The sequence below is a fragment of the Nomascus leucogenys genome, chromosome 24 (genome assembly GCF_006542625.1).
Source record: "Nomascus leucogenys isolate Asia chromosome 24, Asia_NLE_v1, whole genome shotgun sequence".
Lineage (NCBI taxonomy): Eukaryota > Metazoa > Chordata > Mammalia > Primates > Hylobatidae > Nomascus > Nomascus leucogenys.
The window spans coordinates 12,443,962-12,461,152 of NC_044404.1; the positions used below are offsets into that span (position 1 = coordinate 12,443,962).

General features: G+C 56.6%; 2 protein-coding genes across 5 annotated transcripts; one reads left to right on the forward strand and one right to left on the reverse strand.

The window, feature by feature from the left end:
- Positions 1 to 1,653: 1,653 nt before the first annotated feature.
- Positions 1,654 to 8,145, reverse strand: FBXO2 (F-box protein 2). The gene is made up of 6 exons (XM_003274243.4): positions 7,638 to 8,145; positions 3,752 to 4,117; positions 3,219 to 3,348; positions 3,053 to 3,148; positions 2,366 to 2,504; positions 1,654 to 2,116 (listed from the first exon to the last, which is right to left on the reverse strand). The coding sequence occupies exons 1-6, from the start codon at positions 7,657 to 7,659 to the stop codon at positions 1,982 to 1,984; spliced, it is 888 nt and encodes a 295-aa protein (XP_003274291.3). The 5' UTR covers positions 7,660 to 8,145; the 3' UTR covers positions 1,654 to 1,981.
- A 29-nt stretch (positions 8,146 to 8,174) lies between these two features.
- Positions 8,175 to 15,603, forward strand: FBXO44 (F-box protein 44). Of its 4 annotated transcripts, XM_030805168.1 has the most exons (7): positions 8,181 to 8,271; positions 8,641 to 9,012; positions 9,121 to 9,415; positions 11,571 to 11,697; positions 11,837 to 11,932; positions 12,040 to 12,175; positions 14,448 to 15,603. In XM_030805168.1, exons 3-7 carry the CDS (start codon positions 9,151 to 9,153, stop codon positions 14,589 to 14,591), a joined length of 768 nt encoding a protein of 255 aa, XP_030661028.1. In that variant the 5' UTR covers positions 8,181 to 8,271; positions 8,641 to 9,012; positions 9,121 to 9,150; the 3' UTR covers positions 14,592 to 15,603. The 4 variants fall into 4 exon arrangements, with proteins under 4 accessions (XP_030661027.1, XP_030661029.1, XP_030661028.1 ...); XM_030805167.1 differs by lacking the exon at positions 8,641 to 9,012 and having other exon boundaries at positions 8,175 to 8,271; XM_030805170.1 differs by lacking the exon at positions 11,837 to 11,932 and having other exon boundaries at positions 11,571 to 11,668.
- The last annotated feature ends 1,588 nt before the right edge of the window (positions 15,604 to 17,191 follow it).

Genomic DNA, 17,191 nt, shown 5'->3' on the forward strand with positions numbered 1-17,191 from the left:
CTGGCCCCTCACGCACACAACCTGTCTCCATCTTCAGTTTCCTCCCATTGCCCAGTGTGGGCTCCGGTCCTTTCTCCACTCACCCCATCTCCTCTTAACCTGGCTCCCCACACGTCCACCCTTAGTCTCTCACCCCTAAGCATGGGAGCTCAAGGGGTGAGCCTGTTCCGCCATAGCCCTTCATCAAGCTGGACCCTGAGGGCAAGGCATCAGTTCCTTTGTCTGATTGGCAGCTCCGGTGAACATGGACTGTGCCTTCCCCACCAGACTGAAATCCCCTAGACAGGACGGAGGGCATCCTTGTGGAAGAGGCTATGCCTCTCCCTTGAAACTGAGAGTTTTCTGAAGTCAAGGTTTTGTCTCCCTTGTCAGACTGAGGATGCCCCCAGAGCAGGGGCTGCATCTCCACCACTGCACTGGAGGGCCCAGGACATTGGCTCCCCCTCCCCCGGTGTCCCACCCTTCTTGTGGCCAGGCTGCTGATTCTTCCTCGGAAGGAGTCTCTTATTCCCCGCTGTAACTTCAGGGCCCCCACACATGACCTGGCCTGGGGTTGGGGCTCTAGGAATTGTAAATAAATGAACGAGTGAATGAATAAACAATTGCAGGCAGGCCCCAGCTTGAACCCTGCAATCCCTCCAGAACAGCAGGTAGCATCAGGGTTCAGAACCAAAGCAAAGCTGGAGGCTCTCAGTGATTTTACTGGTCTCCATTTCAGGAGAAGAGGGCAGAGGGTTCCAGGCCCTTCAAATGCCCGCCCCCAGGACCAGCAGCTGACAGTCTTTGGAAGGGGCTGGGTTGGCTGGAAGGAGCGTGCCGGAGCACAGAGTCAGGCACAATGCCCTCCCCACCTCCCCTCCCCCAGGCCAATGCCTGCGCCAACCTCTGGGCCAGGTTTGGAAAAGGGCCAATGAGACCAGATGCTAATGACTCCAGGGAGTGGGCATGAACTAAGAGAAACCCCAGACCAATCCTTTTTGTGCTTCCCCATCCCCACCTCCCATCCCCTACCCCAGGCCCCTCACCTCCATCCCTGGGCCCAAGAGAACTGGTACCCTAGACCCTAGCACAGTCCACACCCACCCCAGTTGCCGATCAGACAAAGGAACTGACACCTTGCCCTAGGGGCCCAGCTTGATGAAGGGTTGCGGAGGCTTGGGCAAGGTGAGGACGCTATGGACTAAGTTAAGGCCTATCTACTCCCAGCCTCTACCCTTCCAAGCAGCTGGGGGAGGGTGGAAGCAGGGCCACTCAAGGCTCTACCCACATGCTGCTGTTGGTCACCTGGGCCCTGAGAACTGGTACACCCCCAACCCCACTCTGCCTTTAGTAAAGGATGGTGGGTCATAGCAAGGCCTAGGATAATCACTGGACCAAGAGAAGCCTGGAGGGCAGCCCCCCCGCCCCCCGCTGCCACATGCCCTATTCTGGCCTCTGGGCAGCTTGGGTGTCGGTCAGGTGCCAGGCTCAGCTCACCCTTCCTCGGTCTCACAATCCCAGCTTTGTCCTGCCTGGCAGGGCCGGGCACAGCTGACTCCATACTGGCCCAAGGTCTGCTGGAAACCAGAGCAGCTGGAGCCCCACCAAGTATTTTTCCAGGCTATGCCGGGGGCCCTCAGGAGACAGAAAAGGATGGGAAGGGAGCAGTGTTTATCCATTTGTTCATTCATTCCTTCCTTGGACAAATAATATTTATTGAGAGCCCACTTTGTAGCAGGCACTGTGCTGGGTGCAGGGGATTCAGCAGTGGGTCCAGTCCAAGCCCACGCCCTCACGGATCTACATTCTAGAAGCCGACTACCTAAGCAAACCTATGCCAACAAAACTTCTCTCTCCCCGCTCAGGGGCTGGGCTCGGAGCAAGGGACGGGAGGAGGATGTGTGGCTTGGGGAAGGTGAGGACGCTATGGACTAAGTTAAGGCCTATCTACCCCCGACCTTTGCCCCTCCAGGCAGCTGGGGGAGAGTGGAGGCAGGGCCGCTCAGGGTTCCACCCACACGCTGCTGTTGGTCACCCGGGCCCCGAACCAGCCCTTCCAGTAGACGGAGTCCTGCCCCCCGTGCTCGAAGCGGACGAAGCGGACGCCCGGCCCGTAGTCGGTGAAGGTGTGGGAGATCTGGGGGCGGAGGTAGCAAGAGTCAGCCTCGGAGGTCCTGAGGCCTCTCCTGCCGCCCCACCCCGGTACACCGACCGACCTGCAGCTCCCCCACTCGGTTTCTCCGCGGTATTCAGAGCTCTCTCCACCACCCGGTGACTCTCTCAGCCCAGCCCAGCCCAGCCCAGGAGCGCCGTGGGCGGGGGTCTCCTCGAGCCACGCCCCTCACGTCCGGGCCCCACCCCTCCGCTCTGGGTCCCCCAGGCTCACCTCCAACCAGCCCCCGCCGTCACTGTCTTGGGGCACTGCCACCTGCCCGCTGCTGAACTCAGCCAGCACGTCCTCGTGCTCGGACAGTAGCTTAACGGTGAGCTCGTAGAGGCAACCAGCGTCGCTGCGGCCCGAGTACCTGCTCAGAGGGAGTGAGCGAGGTGGAGGGCGGGGGGTGGTGGGGCGTGGCCTCAGCCCTGCTGAACACGTCCTGGGGATGCGGATTTCCACAAAAGACCTCCTGTGCGCCCAACATCCCTGTCGGCCAGCACTGCCGGTGTTCCCAGTTTACAGATAAGGGAAACGAGGCCAGCAAGAGAAAGTGACAGCCCAAGAGAGAAACACAAGGACTACATTCCAGGTTGGCCAGACCCCAGCTTGGGGCCAAAGCCAGTCCAGAGTGGCCTTTGGTTTGCAGCGCAGACTGATTTTGAAATATATACATTACATATATACAAACATATATATGTGCATATATTTGCCAACATTTAAAACTCAGGAGGGGAGATGGGTTTCCAGGTTCTCCTGCAAACTCAGAAGGTGTCAACCTTTGCAGACCCGTGGCCCACGTGGCCTCAACCCCTGCAGTGGGGAGGCAGCACCCCCGGGCGGGGGGTTCCCCAGCTGGCTCGCCCCTCTGCCTTACCCCGCTCTTCCCAGCCCCATGCCACCCCAGGGCCCACTCACCAGTCCTTCACCACGATGGCCGGCTGAGTCGTGTCCAGCAGCTCCTCCCAGTAGCCCTCAGCCTGCAGGTCAATGACCTGCGCTTTGCGACACCACCTGGGAGAAGCGGAGTTAGGACAGAGCGAACGCTCCCCCTTTCCCACCTCCTCCATCCCCTTCACCTTACTCAAAGGAGGAAGCGAAGTACTTCTTGACGTTCTCATCGTGGGTAAACTCCACCCCACTGTCTCCAGGCAGCTCCTCCACCCTCCAGCCGTCCCCACCATGCTCCACGTCACACCAGCCTTCCAAGTCCTCTGTAGGGACACGACAGCCCACCCTGGTCATTCAGTCCCTGCTAAGGCTGTGGCGGGGCTGGCTCTTGCCACTATGTGGCGGGGGGCAGGGCAAAGGTGGCACTTGGTGTCTGGGTGGGCAGATGATGAATGAGAGGGTGGACCCGTGGGCACTTTCTAAATCTGCCTCCCGGGAGGTATGTCCTCCATCCCGCCGCCCTGCCCCAGCTGGATGAGGGTGGGAGGACCCAGGAGACCCCAGGGTGCAGGTGGCCAGAGAGCTACAGTAATAGCCTTGGGGCTGCTACCCAGTGCTGGCACTGAGCCAGGCGCTTTCTCCCATTTCTCCGTCAAAGCCAGCCGGCGCCGTTTCGGCCCATTTCGCAGCAGGGGAAGCTGAGCTCGCCCGGCGAGGGCCTCTCACCTTCCCCACACGGGTTACGCAGAAGATTGCGGCGCCGCTTGCTCAGGAAGTAGAACTGCTGCCAGTGGTCGCGCTCCTCCTCCGCGCCGCCCTCGGGCACCAGCCCCTCCTGCTGGCACTTGAGCAGCCACAGCGGGGCGCCGTCCACCAGCTCCTTCCAGCGCAGGCACACCAGGCGGCAGGCCTGCACCAGCTCGGCGGCCGGCAGTGCGGCCAGCACGCGCAGCAGCAGCGGCTCGGGCAGCTCGTCCAGGTACGCAGTGGCCGCCGCCTCCTCCTCCTCCTGGTCCTCCAGCCGCTCCTCCTCAGCGCTTGCCTCCTCCGGCTGCTCCTCCGGGCTTGCCTCCTCGGGCTGGCCTACGCTCTCTGCAGGCAGGGGTGGGTGGGAGACTGTGATTCCTCCACCCTGTAACCCTCCAGGCCCCCGGACTGCAATGTGCCCGTATCCTCCCCAACCCACCGTGGGACAATCCACAGCTGGGGCCGGAGATTCTGTGACTTCATACTGGTGCCCAAGGAGGAGGGCCACAAGGCCACAGACCAACCTCGGATCAGCCCCTAAGTCCAAAGAGGTGCCTCAGACACCTGTTTCCTCTGCCGGACCAGTAAACCCTAGGTCTGGGCAGATGGCAGCAAGGATCATATTATTGTTATTAATGACATCCATCTACAGCACTGTACAATGCTTCACACAGGAACTTCTTTCATCCTCCCAACCACCCTCTGAGATCCCTGCTCCCCTCACCTCCTCAGGAAGCCTTCTGGGACTTCCCCCTGTGACACCCTTTCACAGCCCTTCCTAGCTTTTGTCCTGGGGTGTGATCCTGTGATAAACGCCTGTCTCTGGGCCATACGGAGCCTCAAAAGGGCCAGAACATGGTCTGGAAAACACACAGCTTCATGCCCCATGCCTGGCATCTGGCACTTTCCTGGTCTGTTGTCAGGAACTCATGTTTTTTTTTTTTGGGGGGGGGGGGGACTCAGCGTTAGGCACCATCCAAAGCATTTCAACTTCATTTACTCTTTAAATCCTCATACCATTTCTTTGAGGTTGCTCTTATTGCTGTCCTTATTTCATTGATGAGGAAACTGACGCACAGAGAGGTGAAACGGCCCAGGGTCACACGGCTAATCAGTGGTTGGAGCCTGGATTCGAACCCAGACAGCCTGGCTCCAGAGCCATCTTAAACCACCACAGCCTCCACAAAATAATTCACTGAATTAGTAGGCAGTGTTAGGATTTTGACTTTTTTTTTTTTTTTTTTTTTGAGATGGAGTCTCGCTCGCTCTGTCACTGCACTCCAGGCTGGAGTGCAGTGGCACGATCTCGGCTCACCGCAACCTCTGCCTCCCGGGTAGCTGGAAGCTGAGAAGCAATTCTTCTGCCTCAGCCTCCCAAGTAGCTGGGATTACAGGCATGTGCCACCACGCCTGGCTAATTTTGGTATTTTTAGTAGAGATGGGGTTTCACCATGTTGGCCTGGCTGGTCTCAAACTCCTGACCTCAGGTGATCCACTCGCCTTAGCCTCCGAAAGTGCTGGGATTAAAGGCGTCAGCCACCGCGCCCGGCTGACTTTTCTTTTTAAAGATAGGGTCTCACTGTGTTGCTCAGGCTGGCCTCCAACTCCTGAACTCAAGCAATCCTCCTGCCTCGGCCTCCTAAAGTTCTGGGATTACAGTCATGCTCCACTACACCCAGGCCAGGATTTTGACTTTGCAGGTGCAAATACTCAGGCTCAGGGATGAAGTGACTTGTTGAAGGACACACTGCCAGTATTTAGGGAAGGGGACATGGGACCTGGGACCTTCAGGGGCTGGAGAACAGAGCCTGGAGACCCAGCTGTCCCCAGCTATTGTGTGACTTGGGGATGAGGAGGGACTTATTAAAAGAAACTGTATCAAGCAAGGAGATGACACAGGGGCTTGGGGAAGGAAACTTTCTCCACCTCCTTTTCCCATCCTTGGCCCTCAGTTCTCTCATCTATAAAATGGGGGTAATCATTGTGCCAGGCCATACAAACAGGACAGATGTCCAAATTCCCTGAGGAGGGGGACAAGGGCATTCTGAATTGTAAGGAGGCAGGCAGATGTCACCACGGCAGCCAGACTGTCTCTTGGATCCCAGTCGGCTTCAGCTGGGCCGTCACAGCCTTGAGTAAGCGGACACCGAGTGCCTCAGATGCCTGGATGAGGGAGAGCCAGTGAGGAGGAGATGGGGCCCACTCTGGGTGATCAGGAAGACTATAGCTCCCAGACCTACGGATGGGGAGTTCCCGTGGGCTAGGCCCTGGAAAGCCAAGGCGGTGGTGGGAAGAGGCCAGGCACTGGGGAAGGGGACAGGTGGCAGGACCCAGACCCAAGTCTCCAGGCCCACCAGCCCCTAACCTCCTCACATGTAGCCTCTCCTCCCTGCCCAACACACAGTCAGGCCCTTGAGAGCTTTCACAGAGCCCAGAGCACACAGTGAGTCCTCAGTCAGTCTTACTGAGTGAACCTCATTGCACACAGCACTTCTCCTTCCTTATTAACATTTTTTTGGCCACATCTTTATGATGTGGGGATTTACACCGGCCCCTTTGGCAAAGAGGAAACTGAGGCCAAAAAGGGCTTAACGGCTTCTCCCAAACCACATCGCAGAACAGCAGGAAGACAGAGGAAAATGCCAGGCCCTGAAGTCACATTGCCTGCCCAGGCAGATGCCCACAGCTCTCTGGGGAGCTAGGCCCAGTGTCCTCACCTCTCCAGCCCTCCCTCCGGCCCTGGCCCCATCGGACACCTGATGCTCCCCGAAAGGTGCACCTCACCCTGTCCCCTCTTCTGGCCCCGGGGCCTGGCACTGGAGGCCCCAGATCCAATTACAGCTCCCCCCACCCTCTCTCTTACACACACAACTCCCCACATTGTTGCCTGTGGAAAGTTATCTGGCCCCTGGAAGCTGCCTGCCTGCGAGGCTGATTCACTCACCTGGAGTGGGCCCCAGAGTCCAGGGAATAGCTGAGCCCTGGGAAAAAGCAGGAGCCAGTTCTGGAGCCCTACAGAGGGTGTGGCCAGAAGGCCGTGGATTGGGAGCAAGGGCTGCAGGAGCTGGAATTTTCAGGGCTGGAGGCGGGGGAATGGGGGGGGTCCTGAGATTTCATCAGTCTGTTTGCCACCGCCTACCCCAAGCAATGCCCACCCCCAGCTGGACCTGATGAGGAAAGAGTGAGGGCTGTCTGCAGGCAGGTCTTGTTTCCATCCTGACTCAGCAGGCAACCCCTGCAGGCCCCGCAGGGAGTTGGAGGGATGGTGGTGAGGGGTCTTGGGTGCCAGAGAGGATGACTGGGCAGCCTGGGAAGGCCCTGAGCACCAGCCAAACCTGCCCCCAACGCTCCCTCACCGCTAGTCGAGTCCCCACTGGGCATCTCACCACCCCGGGGAGGGGCAGCCCCTCCAGACAAGGGAGCTCAGGAGGAAGGCAGGAAGAGGTGAGGCCAGGCCAGGGACCCCAAGGAACCCACGGGGATCCAGACGGCCCAAGGCCCAGAGCTGGAAGAGCTGATGAAAGAAAAGGCTCGCAGCCTCCCTCCCAGATGCATCCCAGGCCCTCGCCAGACAGACCCTCAGGAAGCTGGGAGGCGGGAATGTGGGGGTCCTGTGGTGCTACTTCCTGGCTAAATGGGACCCAGGAGTCCTCTCTCCCTGCCGGTCGCCTCTCAAGACCTCCCGCCAGACCAAGATAGCAGAGAGATGTGCTCTTTGGAGACCGCCTCTAGGACTTCGCTGGCGTGAAAGTTTGCCGCGCCAGGTCTCCGGGTCCCCTCGCTCTCTGACGCCCCTCTGTGCAGCGCTCGCCCGCCGACCCCATCTCCCCTCCCCGCCGCAGCGAGCGGTCCAGGCGGCGGCTACCTGGGTCACCGTCTCCGTCCATCGCTGCGGAGGGCGGTCGCGAGAGGAGGAGGAGCCGGAGCGCTGCGGGCTGCGCGAGTCCCGGGGCGGCGAGTCCCGGCGCTGTCCGCGTCTGTGTCGGTCCCGGCGACCGCGCCTCTTAAAGGCCCCCGACCCAACCCGCCCCGCCCTTCCTCTGGCCCCGCGCCCGGCCGCCCCGCAGTCCCAGCAGTCGGCTGTAGGCCCGGGGCGGCGGGTTCCTCAGCGGACAGAGAAGGCGGGGAAAGGTCAGGAGTTTTTTTTCTAATTGGGGAGGGGTCCGATTTGGGGCATCTCGCAGCTCGCTCCTGGGGGACTGCTGGGAGGAGGCGGCTAGGGGAGGCAGGGAGAGGCTGGGTCAGGCCGAGGGTGCGGGGCGGGTGGCCCAGGCGGAGTCGGGGTATAGGAGGTGCCTTCCGCCCCACCCCCCACACCAGGTAATTTTCCTACGACGCGGTGGGGGTGCGTCCCTGGCCCAGCGCTGCGCGGGGCGGGGCGCGGGGCGCGGGGGCGGGGCCTGGCGGGCCGGGGCGGGGCTTCATTTCCCAGGCAAGCGCAGGTTCAGGCAGTGCAGCTTGGGCGGCCCAGCGGATCGTGCCGCGGCGGCCGAGCGCAGGTGACCGGCAGGATGGGGCGCGGAGGGCGCTGGGGAGGGTGCGCGGCTGGGCGGGGGTTGCCGGGAAGGCTTCTGGGTTCCGGGTCGTGCCGTAGTTGCCGAGGGAGGCCTGGCACCGACCAGGCCCAGGCCGCCGAGCTTGCCCGGGCTGCGCTGCGCGGCTGCAAACGGGGGCTGGGGTCGCCATCGATGTGCAGGGGTCCGAGCCCAGACTTTGGGGGGCATTTTAAGGCACAGCGTGGGAAGGGGAGGCTGCAGGCGCGCTGGCGGACTTGGGGCTGACGGAGCCCAGCCGCGGGGCTGGGGGTGGGGGTGGGGAGATAGGAAGGGCCCTTCCCTGTCGCCCACCCTCTTGCTACTCCCACCTAGGCAAGAGATCATGTCCTCTGAGATCTTGAGAAGGTGGCTGGAGCCCTTTGGACCTCCGCGGGAGGCAGTGATAATTGGCCTCCTCCTCCCATCATGTTCTGAGGATGGGAGAGAGGATGGTGACGGCACCGGAGGCCTGGGGTGCTCTGCCCGGCTGCGCATTATATCCCCGTTAAAGACTGGCCTACTGAAAAAGGCTGGCCCCGGAATCAAAGAAGATCCGGGCTCCTTCCCCCTCTGCCCTTATTTTTGACCTTGGGCAGTGCCTTCCACCTCTGTTGTGAGAGGCCAGAGAAAAAAATCAGAGCTCACCTTTTATTAAAGTACCTGATGTGTCCCAAGCTCCTTGGACCGCCCCAGTGACCCCTGGAGGTAAGGCATCCATTTACAGAGAAGGAAACTGAGGCTGGGAGAGGCACCATGCTCTCCGGAGATAAATGGCAGACCAGGGATGAGGCCTGCAGCATAGCTTTTCAACAGCCACAGGAGGGTGTCCAGAAGCCACAAGCCATGGCTGTGGGGAACATCAACGAGCTGCCCGAGAACATCCTGCTGGAGCTGTTCACGCACGTGCCCGCCCGCCAGCTGCTGCTGAACTGCCGCCTGGTCTGCAGCCTCTGGCGGGACCTCATCGACCTCGTGACCCTCTGGAAACGCAAGTGCCTGCGAGAGGGCTTCATCACCGAGGACTGGGACCAGCCCGTGGCTGACTGGAAGATCTTCTACTTCTTACGGAGCCTGCACAGGAACCTCCTGCACAACCCGTGCGCTGAAGGTGGGGTACAGGCCGGGTCTGGCATGCCTCCAGTACACACACTGTCATGACGCCAGGAACATGTATTGAGTACTTAGTATGAGCCGGGTACTTTGGATGGTTTAACACCTTTACTCCTCTCACGTAACCCAAAGAGATAGCTACTGATAGCGCACACATTTTTCAGATGGGCAAACTGAGGCCAAGAGTGGTGTTTCTTATTCTTATTCTATTTTTTTTTTTTTTTGAGACAAAGTTTCACTCTGTCACCCAGGCTGGAGTACAGTGACACAATCTTGGCTCACTATAACCTCCACCTCCCAAGTTCAGCCTCCCAAGTAGCTGGGATTACAGGCATGTGCCCCCACACCTGGCTAATTTTTTTTTTTTTTTTAGATGGAGTCTCACTCCTTGCCCAAGCTGGAGTGCAATGGTGCGATCTAATCTCACTGCAACCTCCACCTCCTGGGTTCAAGCGATTCTCCTGCCTCAGCCTCCCGAGTAGCTGGGATTACAGGTGTCCGCCGCCACCACACCCAGCTAATTTTTTGTATTTTTAATAGAGACACAGTTTCACCATGTTGGCCAGGCTGGTCTCAAACTCCTGGCCTCAAGTGATCCGCCCGCCTTGGCTTCCCAAAGTGCTGGGATTACACACATGAGCCACCACACCCGGCCTCTTATTCTGCTCTTAAGATTATTTCCCCAGTGACCTTTCCTAGGAAAGGGAATGTTGGCCAACTGAGACTAATTCTGCTCAAGACACAAGGCCAGGAAGTCAGAGCCATATTTTGTTGGCCTAGTTTCTAGGCTCCAGGGTCGGGCCTACTGACATGGTCCCAGAGGGCCAAAGAGGTTCTGCTTGTGGAAGAATGGGAGATCCAGTCTTCTTCTCAGTATGTTACAACAACAGGTAAAGAAAGGCTTCTATTGATCCTTGCTTGCTGTGTCGTTGGGTTGACACTGGGATGGCATGGGAACCTCATTTTCCACAACTTGACCAAATTCTGGAGCAAAATGATAATAAAACAACTCCTCCAAGCTGTCCATGAGCCAAATCTGGCTGAGGCATTAATAATTGTTTTAATAATTGTTTTTACATTTTTAAAGGGTTATAAAAAGAAGAAGAAACAACAAAAAAACTATACAATAGAGATAGTTTATGGCCCACAAGTCCTAAAATATTTTTGCACTTTGCCAAAAAAGCTTCCCAGCCCCTATTCTTACTCCAGTTTACAGAGGAGGCAACTGAGGCTCAGAGAGGAAAAGCCACTGGCCCGAGGTCACACAGCTGAGTACTGGTAGAGCTGGGACTAGACCCAGGTCTGTCTGGCCCACATCAGAGCGTTCTCCATCACAGAAGGCATCTGGGCTGGGTGCAGTGGCTCACACCTGTAATCCCAGCACTTTGGGAGGCCAAGGTGGGTGGATCATCTGAGGTCAGGAGATCGAGATCAGCTTGGCCAACATGGCAAAACCCCGTCTCTACAAAAAAAATACAAAAATTAACCAGGTATGGTGGCATGCACCTGTAATCCTAGCTACTCGGGAAGCTGAAGCAGGAGAATCACTGGAACCCAGGAGGCAGAGGTTACAGTGAGCTGAAATCGAGCCACTGCACTCCAGCCTCGGTGACGAGCGAAACCCTGTCTCAAAAAACAAAAAAAGTTTTTGTGTTTTTAAAGGGTTATAGGAAAAGAAACAACAATAACAAAAAATTATACAATAGAGATAGTATGTGGGCCACAAGGCCTAAAACATTTTGGCACTTTGCCAAAAATGCTTCTCAGCCCCTATTCTTACTCCAGTTTACAGAGGAGACAACCAAGGGTCAGAGAGGAAAAGCAACTGGCCCAAGGTCAGACAACCGAGTACTGGCAGAGCTGGGAGTAGACCCAGGTCTGTCTGGCCCACATCAGAGCGTTCTCCATCACAGAAGAGGTCTGGTCATTCCTATCACCATGTGTCTCAGGGCCCCCAGAGAAGTCACCTCCCTGTGCCTGCAACACAGGAAGCACCTAATATGTGGTGGGCACTGTGATCTGTAGCGTTCCCACAGCACAGGGCTTGAGGGCAGCCACCAAGATGCGGGCAGAGGAGTAGGGAGGAAGGGGCACTTGGGAGAAGGTGGCCACTGAGGGGCTTCCCTTCAGTGTGAACTCTGCTTTTCCATCAGAGGGGTTCGAGTTCTGGAGCCTGGATGTGAATGGAGGCGATGAGTGGAAGGTGGAGGATCTCTCTCGAGACCAGAGGAAGGAATTCCCCAATGACCAGGTCAAGAAATACTTCGTTACTTCATATTAGTAAGATCCGGGGTCTTGGGGTAGGGGAAAGCCCAAATCAATTTACCCTGGGGTCTCTCCCACCCTGGAAGGGGCAGTCCTAGCCCCTCACTGCCCTAGTGGTGAGCCCAGCCCCTCCCACCCCTCTGCCCGCCCCCAGCACCTGCCTCAAGTCCCAGGTGGTGGACCTCAAGGCCGAAGGGTATTGGGAGGAGCTGATGGATACCACACGGCCGGACATCGAGGTCAAGGACTGGTGAGTGCCTGGGGCGAGGGTCTGGGGTGGGGCATGCCAATCAGGTGCCCCACCCCCGCCCTGCCCCCAATCTCCGAGGCCCTGATGGGCCCTCCCTCTCCCTGCAGGTTCGCAGCCAGGCCAGATTGCGGGTCCAAGTACCAGCTGTGCGTTCAGCTCCTGTCGTCCGCGCACGCGCCTCTGGGGACCTTCCAGCCAGACCCAGCGACCATCCAGCAGAAGAGCGATGCCAAGTGGAGGGAGGTTCGTGGGCCTGGGGGGCAAGGGCAGAGGCAGATTGTCCAAGACTGAGGCTGTGGTCAGACGGGGCCTAGGTTCAGATCCAAGCCCTGCACCTTCTCACCTGTGCTTCCAATGCTCTGAGCTTTACTCACTGTTTCTGTAAAATGGGTATGTAGTGTTTCCCTCATAGAGCTCTGAAAGAAATCAGTGAAATGATGCTGGCAAAGGCAGGGCCAAAAAATATTCCAAAAGGTTGGCAGGGCGCGGTGGCTCACACCTGTAATCCCAGCACTTTGGGAGGCCCAGGTAGGCAGATCACCTGAGGCTGGGAGTTCGAGACCAGCCTGACCAACATGGAGAAACCCCGTCTTTACTAAAAATACAAAATTACCCAGGCGTGGTGGTGCATGCCAGCTACTCGGGAGGCTGAGACAGAAGAATCGCTTGAATCCAGGAGGCGGAGGTTCAGTGAGCCGAGATCACACCATTGCACTCCAGCCTGGACAACAAGAGCAAAACTCCATCTCAAAAAAAAAAGAAAAAAAGAAAAAAAAATTCCAAAAGTTGACTGTTTGACTGTTACTAATTACTAGTATTGATTATTACTGTTTTCTAGACTGGGGTCAGCAAATATTTGCTTGTTTGCTTGTTTGTTTGTTTGTTTTAATTTACTTACATATTTTTAGGGACAGGGTCTCTGTCACCCAGGCTGGTGCATTCATAGCTCACTGCAGACTCAAACTCTTAGGCTCAAGCCATCCTCCTGCCTCAGCATCCTGAGTAGCTGGGAGTACAGGTGCGCACCACCACTAATTTAAAAAAATTTTTTTTGTAGAGATGGAGTTTTGCTTTGTTGCCCAGGCTGGTCTTGCACTCCTGGCCTCAAGTCATCCTCCTGCCTCAGCCTCCCAAAGTATTGGAACTACAGGCATGAGCCACTGTGCCCAGCCCTAGCAAATGTTTTCTTAAAATGGCAGATATGAATATTTTTAGGCTTTGCAGGTCACATTGTCTCTGTCACAATTACTCAACTCTCCAACTCTGCTGTTGTTGTGTGAAAACAGCTCTAGACAATATGTAAACGAATGGACATGGCTATGTTCCAGTAAAACATTATTTATAAAAACAGGCAGTGGGCCTTCGGGCCATCATTTGCCAACCCCAGCCCTGTCCAATAGAACTTTCTGTAGTAATAGAAATGGTCTGTGTCTACGCTATCCATAAGGTAGCCAGTGGCTACATGTGACCCCTGAACAGTTAGTGAGAGCCAGTTCCTAGTACAACTGAGTACCTGAATTTTTTATTTCATCTAATTTTACTTAATTTTTTTTTCTTTTTGAGACGGAGTCTCCCTCTTGTCGCCCAGGTTGGAGTGCAGTGACGCGATCTCAGCTCACCACAACCTCTGCCTCCCGGGTTCAAACGATTCTCCTGCCTCAGCCTCCTGAGTAGCTGGGATTACAGGCATGCGCTACCACGCCCAGCTAATTGTGTATTTTTAGTAGAGACGGGGTTTCTCCATGTTGGTTGGGCTGGTCTCGAACTCCTGACCTCAGGTGATCCACCCGCCTTGGCCTCCCAAAGTTCTGGGATTACAGGCGTGAGCCACTGTGCCGGGCACTTTTACTTAATTTTAACTTAAATAATACATGTGCCCCGTGATGAGTGTATTGGACATTCTTTGGCAGCTTGCAGTTTCTTCCCATTCCTTTGGGCTGAATGATAATCCTGTGGAGTAGACCAGCAGGATTTTGCTCCATTTTATAGATGAGGAAACTGAAGCACAGAGAAAGGAATTGGTCTGTTCCAAATCACAGAGCTCGAACTGGAACTCCACTGATTTCTAGTCTGGCACCAAGAACTCAGCCCCTTGTTCCCCTGCCCGCCTCAGGCAGTGCCACACTCGGAGTCTGCCCTTTTTTTTTTTTAAGGCTCATTTTCTTTTATTTCTTTTGTTTTTTAGAGACAGGGTCTCACTCTGTTGCCCAGGCTGGAGTGCAGTGGTGTGATCACAGCTCACTGCAGTCTTGAAATCCTACCTTAGCCTGTACTCCTGCCTCAGCCTGCCTAGAACTACAGGCACACACCACTGTGCCTGGCTAATTTTTTTTTTTTTCTTGTAGAGATGGTATCTCACTATCTCTGGTTTGCGACCAGACTGGTTGCAAACTCCTGGGCTCAAACAACCCTCCCACCTCGGCCTCCCAAAGTACTGGGATTCCCAGTGTGAGCCACCACACCCAGCCTGAGTCAGCTCCCTTGACCTTTCTCCCCGCTCTACCTGCCCCACCAGGTCTCCCACACATTCTCCAACTACCCGCCCGGCGTCCGCTACATCTGGTTTCAGCACGGCGGCGTGGACACTCATTACTGGGCCGGCTGGTACGGCCCGAGGGTCACCAACAGCAGCATCACCATCGGGCCCCCGCTGCCCTGACACCCCCTGAGCCCCCATCTGCTGAACCCTGACTGGTAAACAACTGCTGTCAGAAAAGGGCTGGGCTTGGGAAGGGGAGGTGGAGGCCAGGCATCCCCAGACCTCTAACCCTTGCCCCTAGCCACCTCTTCTTTGTGGAGCCTCTCAGTGTGGGCAGCCCTCACATGCTGGGGTGGGGGCCAGCTCTCCCCGAAAGGTCTTGACCTGAATGATGGCCGGGGAAGCCTGCACGGGCTCCTTTCAGAGACGGAGCACCTGAGATGTGGGAGGTGCAGCGTGTTCCCCTGGGCCCCTCAGAAAGTCGAGCTTGGAGGCCAGCTTGGATCTCTCTCTCCCTTCCCCTCCTGGGACCATTCTACCTGTGTTCTTTGAGCCTCGGAGCAGGGACAGGCAAGACAACTGGCAAGCTTGCAGCTGTCCTGATGGTGCAGGTGCAGGGAGGTGACCATGTAACTCAGACCAATCTGGGAGGGTGGGCTCGTGGGCCGTGCTCTGCCCCTGTCTGCTGCTCCCAGTCTCTTGCTCTGCCTGCCTGCTCAGAAGAGGTGGCTTTGGCCCAGAGGCTCAGGCCGGGACTGAGATGGGCAGACCCATGGCGGGGTGGGGTCCAGGTCAGGTGTGGACTGTCCTTACTATCAGTGGAGCCCCAGAAGCTAGATGGGTACCAGGTGGGGTCAGGTTCCCAAAGGACTGAGGGAATCCTGCACAGGATGTCCCAGGGTAGGTGGGGAGCAGGATTGGGACCTGCTCTGACAGCTGGACACGTGAGCCCTGGATGAGTGTGGTAGGGGTTTGAAGGATCCCCTGTCCACCTCCCAAATCCAGGCCAGGCCCTCTCTGGCTTGGAGAGCATTCCAAGCCCCCATCCCACCCCTAGAACTGCCATTTCCAGGACCTCTGTCTCCCACCCAGCCACCCTTGGAACTTGCCTCTTGTCCTGCTGGAAGGACAGCAGTGTTCTCCTGACCTCGCCCTACTGCATGCAGCCAAATAAAAGGTGTGCCCAGCCTAACCTGTGCCCTGTGGTTTCTGGAAGGAAAGGCAGACTTTAGGTGGTCCTGCCCGGGCCTGCAGATGGTACAATGGCATGGCTTCTAAGGTACAGAGGGGTTGGCATTTCAGGAACCAGGCCATCACAGAAACAGGTTCATGGGCAGACCCCTCAGTGAGCTGCAGGTATCTCACCTGGCAGCCGTCCAGTACTACTGGCTTCCTCTGGAGGCCCAGCCAGAGGCTGGGGTTGGGGTGTGTGGACATCTCCGAGCAGCCCTTGAGTCCACCTTGTGCCAGATCAACAGTGCCACCCAGGCTCTGCCTCCTGATATTACTCTTTGCCAAGAGCTTTACTGACATTGGATGAAGCCGAAGCATTTAGAATGGTGCCTGGCACACAGTTGGTGCTTGATACGGTTAAGCTTTGTGTCCCCACCCACATCTCACCTTGAATGGTAATCCCGGGTGTTTAGGAAGAGACCTGGTGGGAAGTGATTGGATTATGGGGGCGGTTTTCCCCATGCTGTTCTCATGATAGTGAGTGAGTTCTCACGAGCTCTGATGGTTTTACAAGTGACCGTTTCCCCAGCTCCCTCCTGCCGCCATGTGAAGAAGGTCGTTGCTTCCCCTTCACCTTCCACCATGATCATAAGTTTCTTTCTTTTTTTTTTTTTTTTGAGACGGAGTCTCGCTCTGTCGCCCAAGCTGGAGTGCAATCTCGGCTCACTGCAAGCTCCACCTCCCGGGTTCACGCCATTCTCCTGCCTCAGCCTCCCGAGTAGCTGGGACTACAGGCGCCCGCCACCATGCCCGGCTAATTTTTTTGTATTTTTAGTAGAGACGGGGTTTCACCATGTTGGCCAGGGTGGTCTCAATCTGCTGACCTCGTGATCCGCCCGCCTCAACCTCCCAAAGTGCTGGGATTACAGGCGTGAGCCACCGCGCCTGGCGATTGTGAGTTTCTTGAGGCTTCCCCAGCCATATGGAACTATAAGTCAATTAAACCTCTTTCCTTTATAAATTACCCAGTCTCGGGTATTTCTTTATAGCAGTGTGAACATGGACTAATACAGTGCTCAATAAGTACTCCTTACATTTAGCTATCTCAATCAAGGGTGAGCTAGATAAGGGCTTTGGCCAGGGCAGGATCACCACCCACCAGCCCATGGCAAACTGCAAAAGGACGGCCTTCCACGGAGAAGATGTAGCCCTGACTGCAATTAATGTGTCCTGGGCCAGTCCCCTTGTGCAGTGCACAGCCTGCACAACCCTTGGTGGTTGCCTGAACAAGGTGCTTGCTAAATATTTGTTGACTGATGGAAGAAATTCATGAACTTAATCCTGACAAAAAACCTCAGAGGTTTATTTATTTTTTGAGACAAGGTCTGGCTCTGTCGCCCAGGCTGCAGTGCAGTGGTACAGTCTCGGCTCACTGCAGCCTCCCAGGTTCAAGCGATTCTCCCACCTCAGCCTCCGGAGGAGCTGGGATTACAGATGTGTGCCACCATGCCGGCTAATTTTTGTATTTCTAGTAGAGACAGGGTTTTGGCCACGTTGGCCAGGCTGGTCTCGAACTCCTGACCTCAAGCGATCCTCCCCACCTCGGC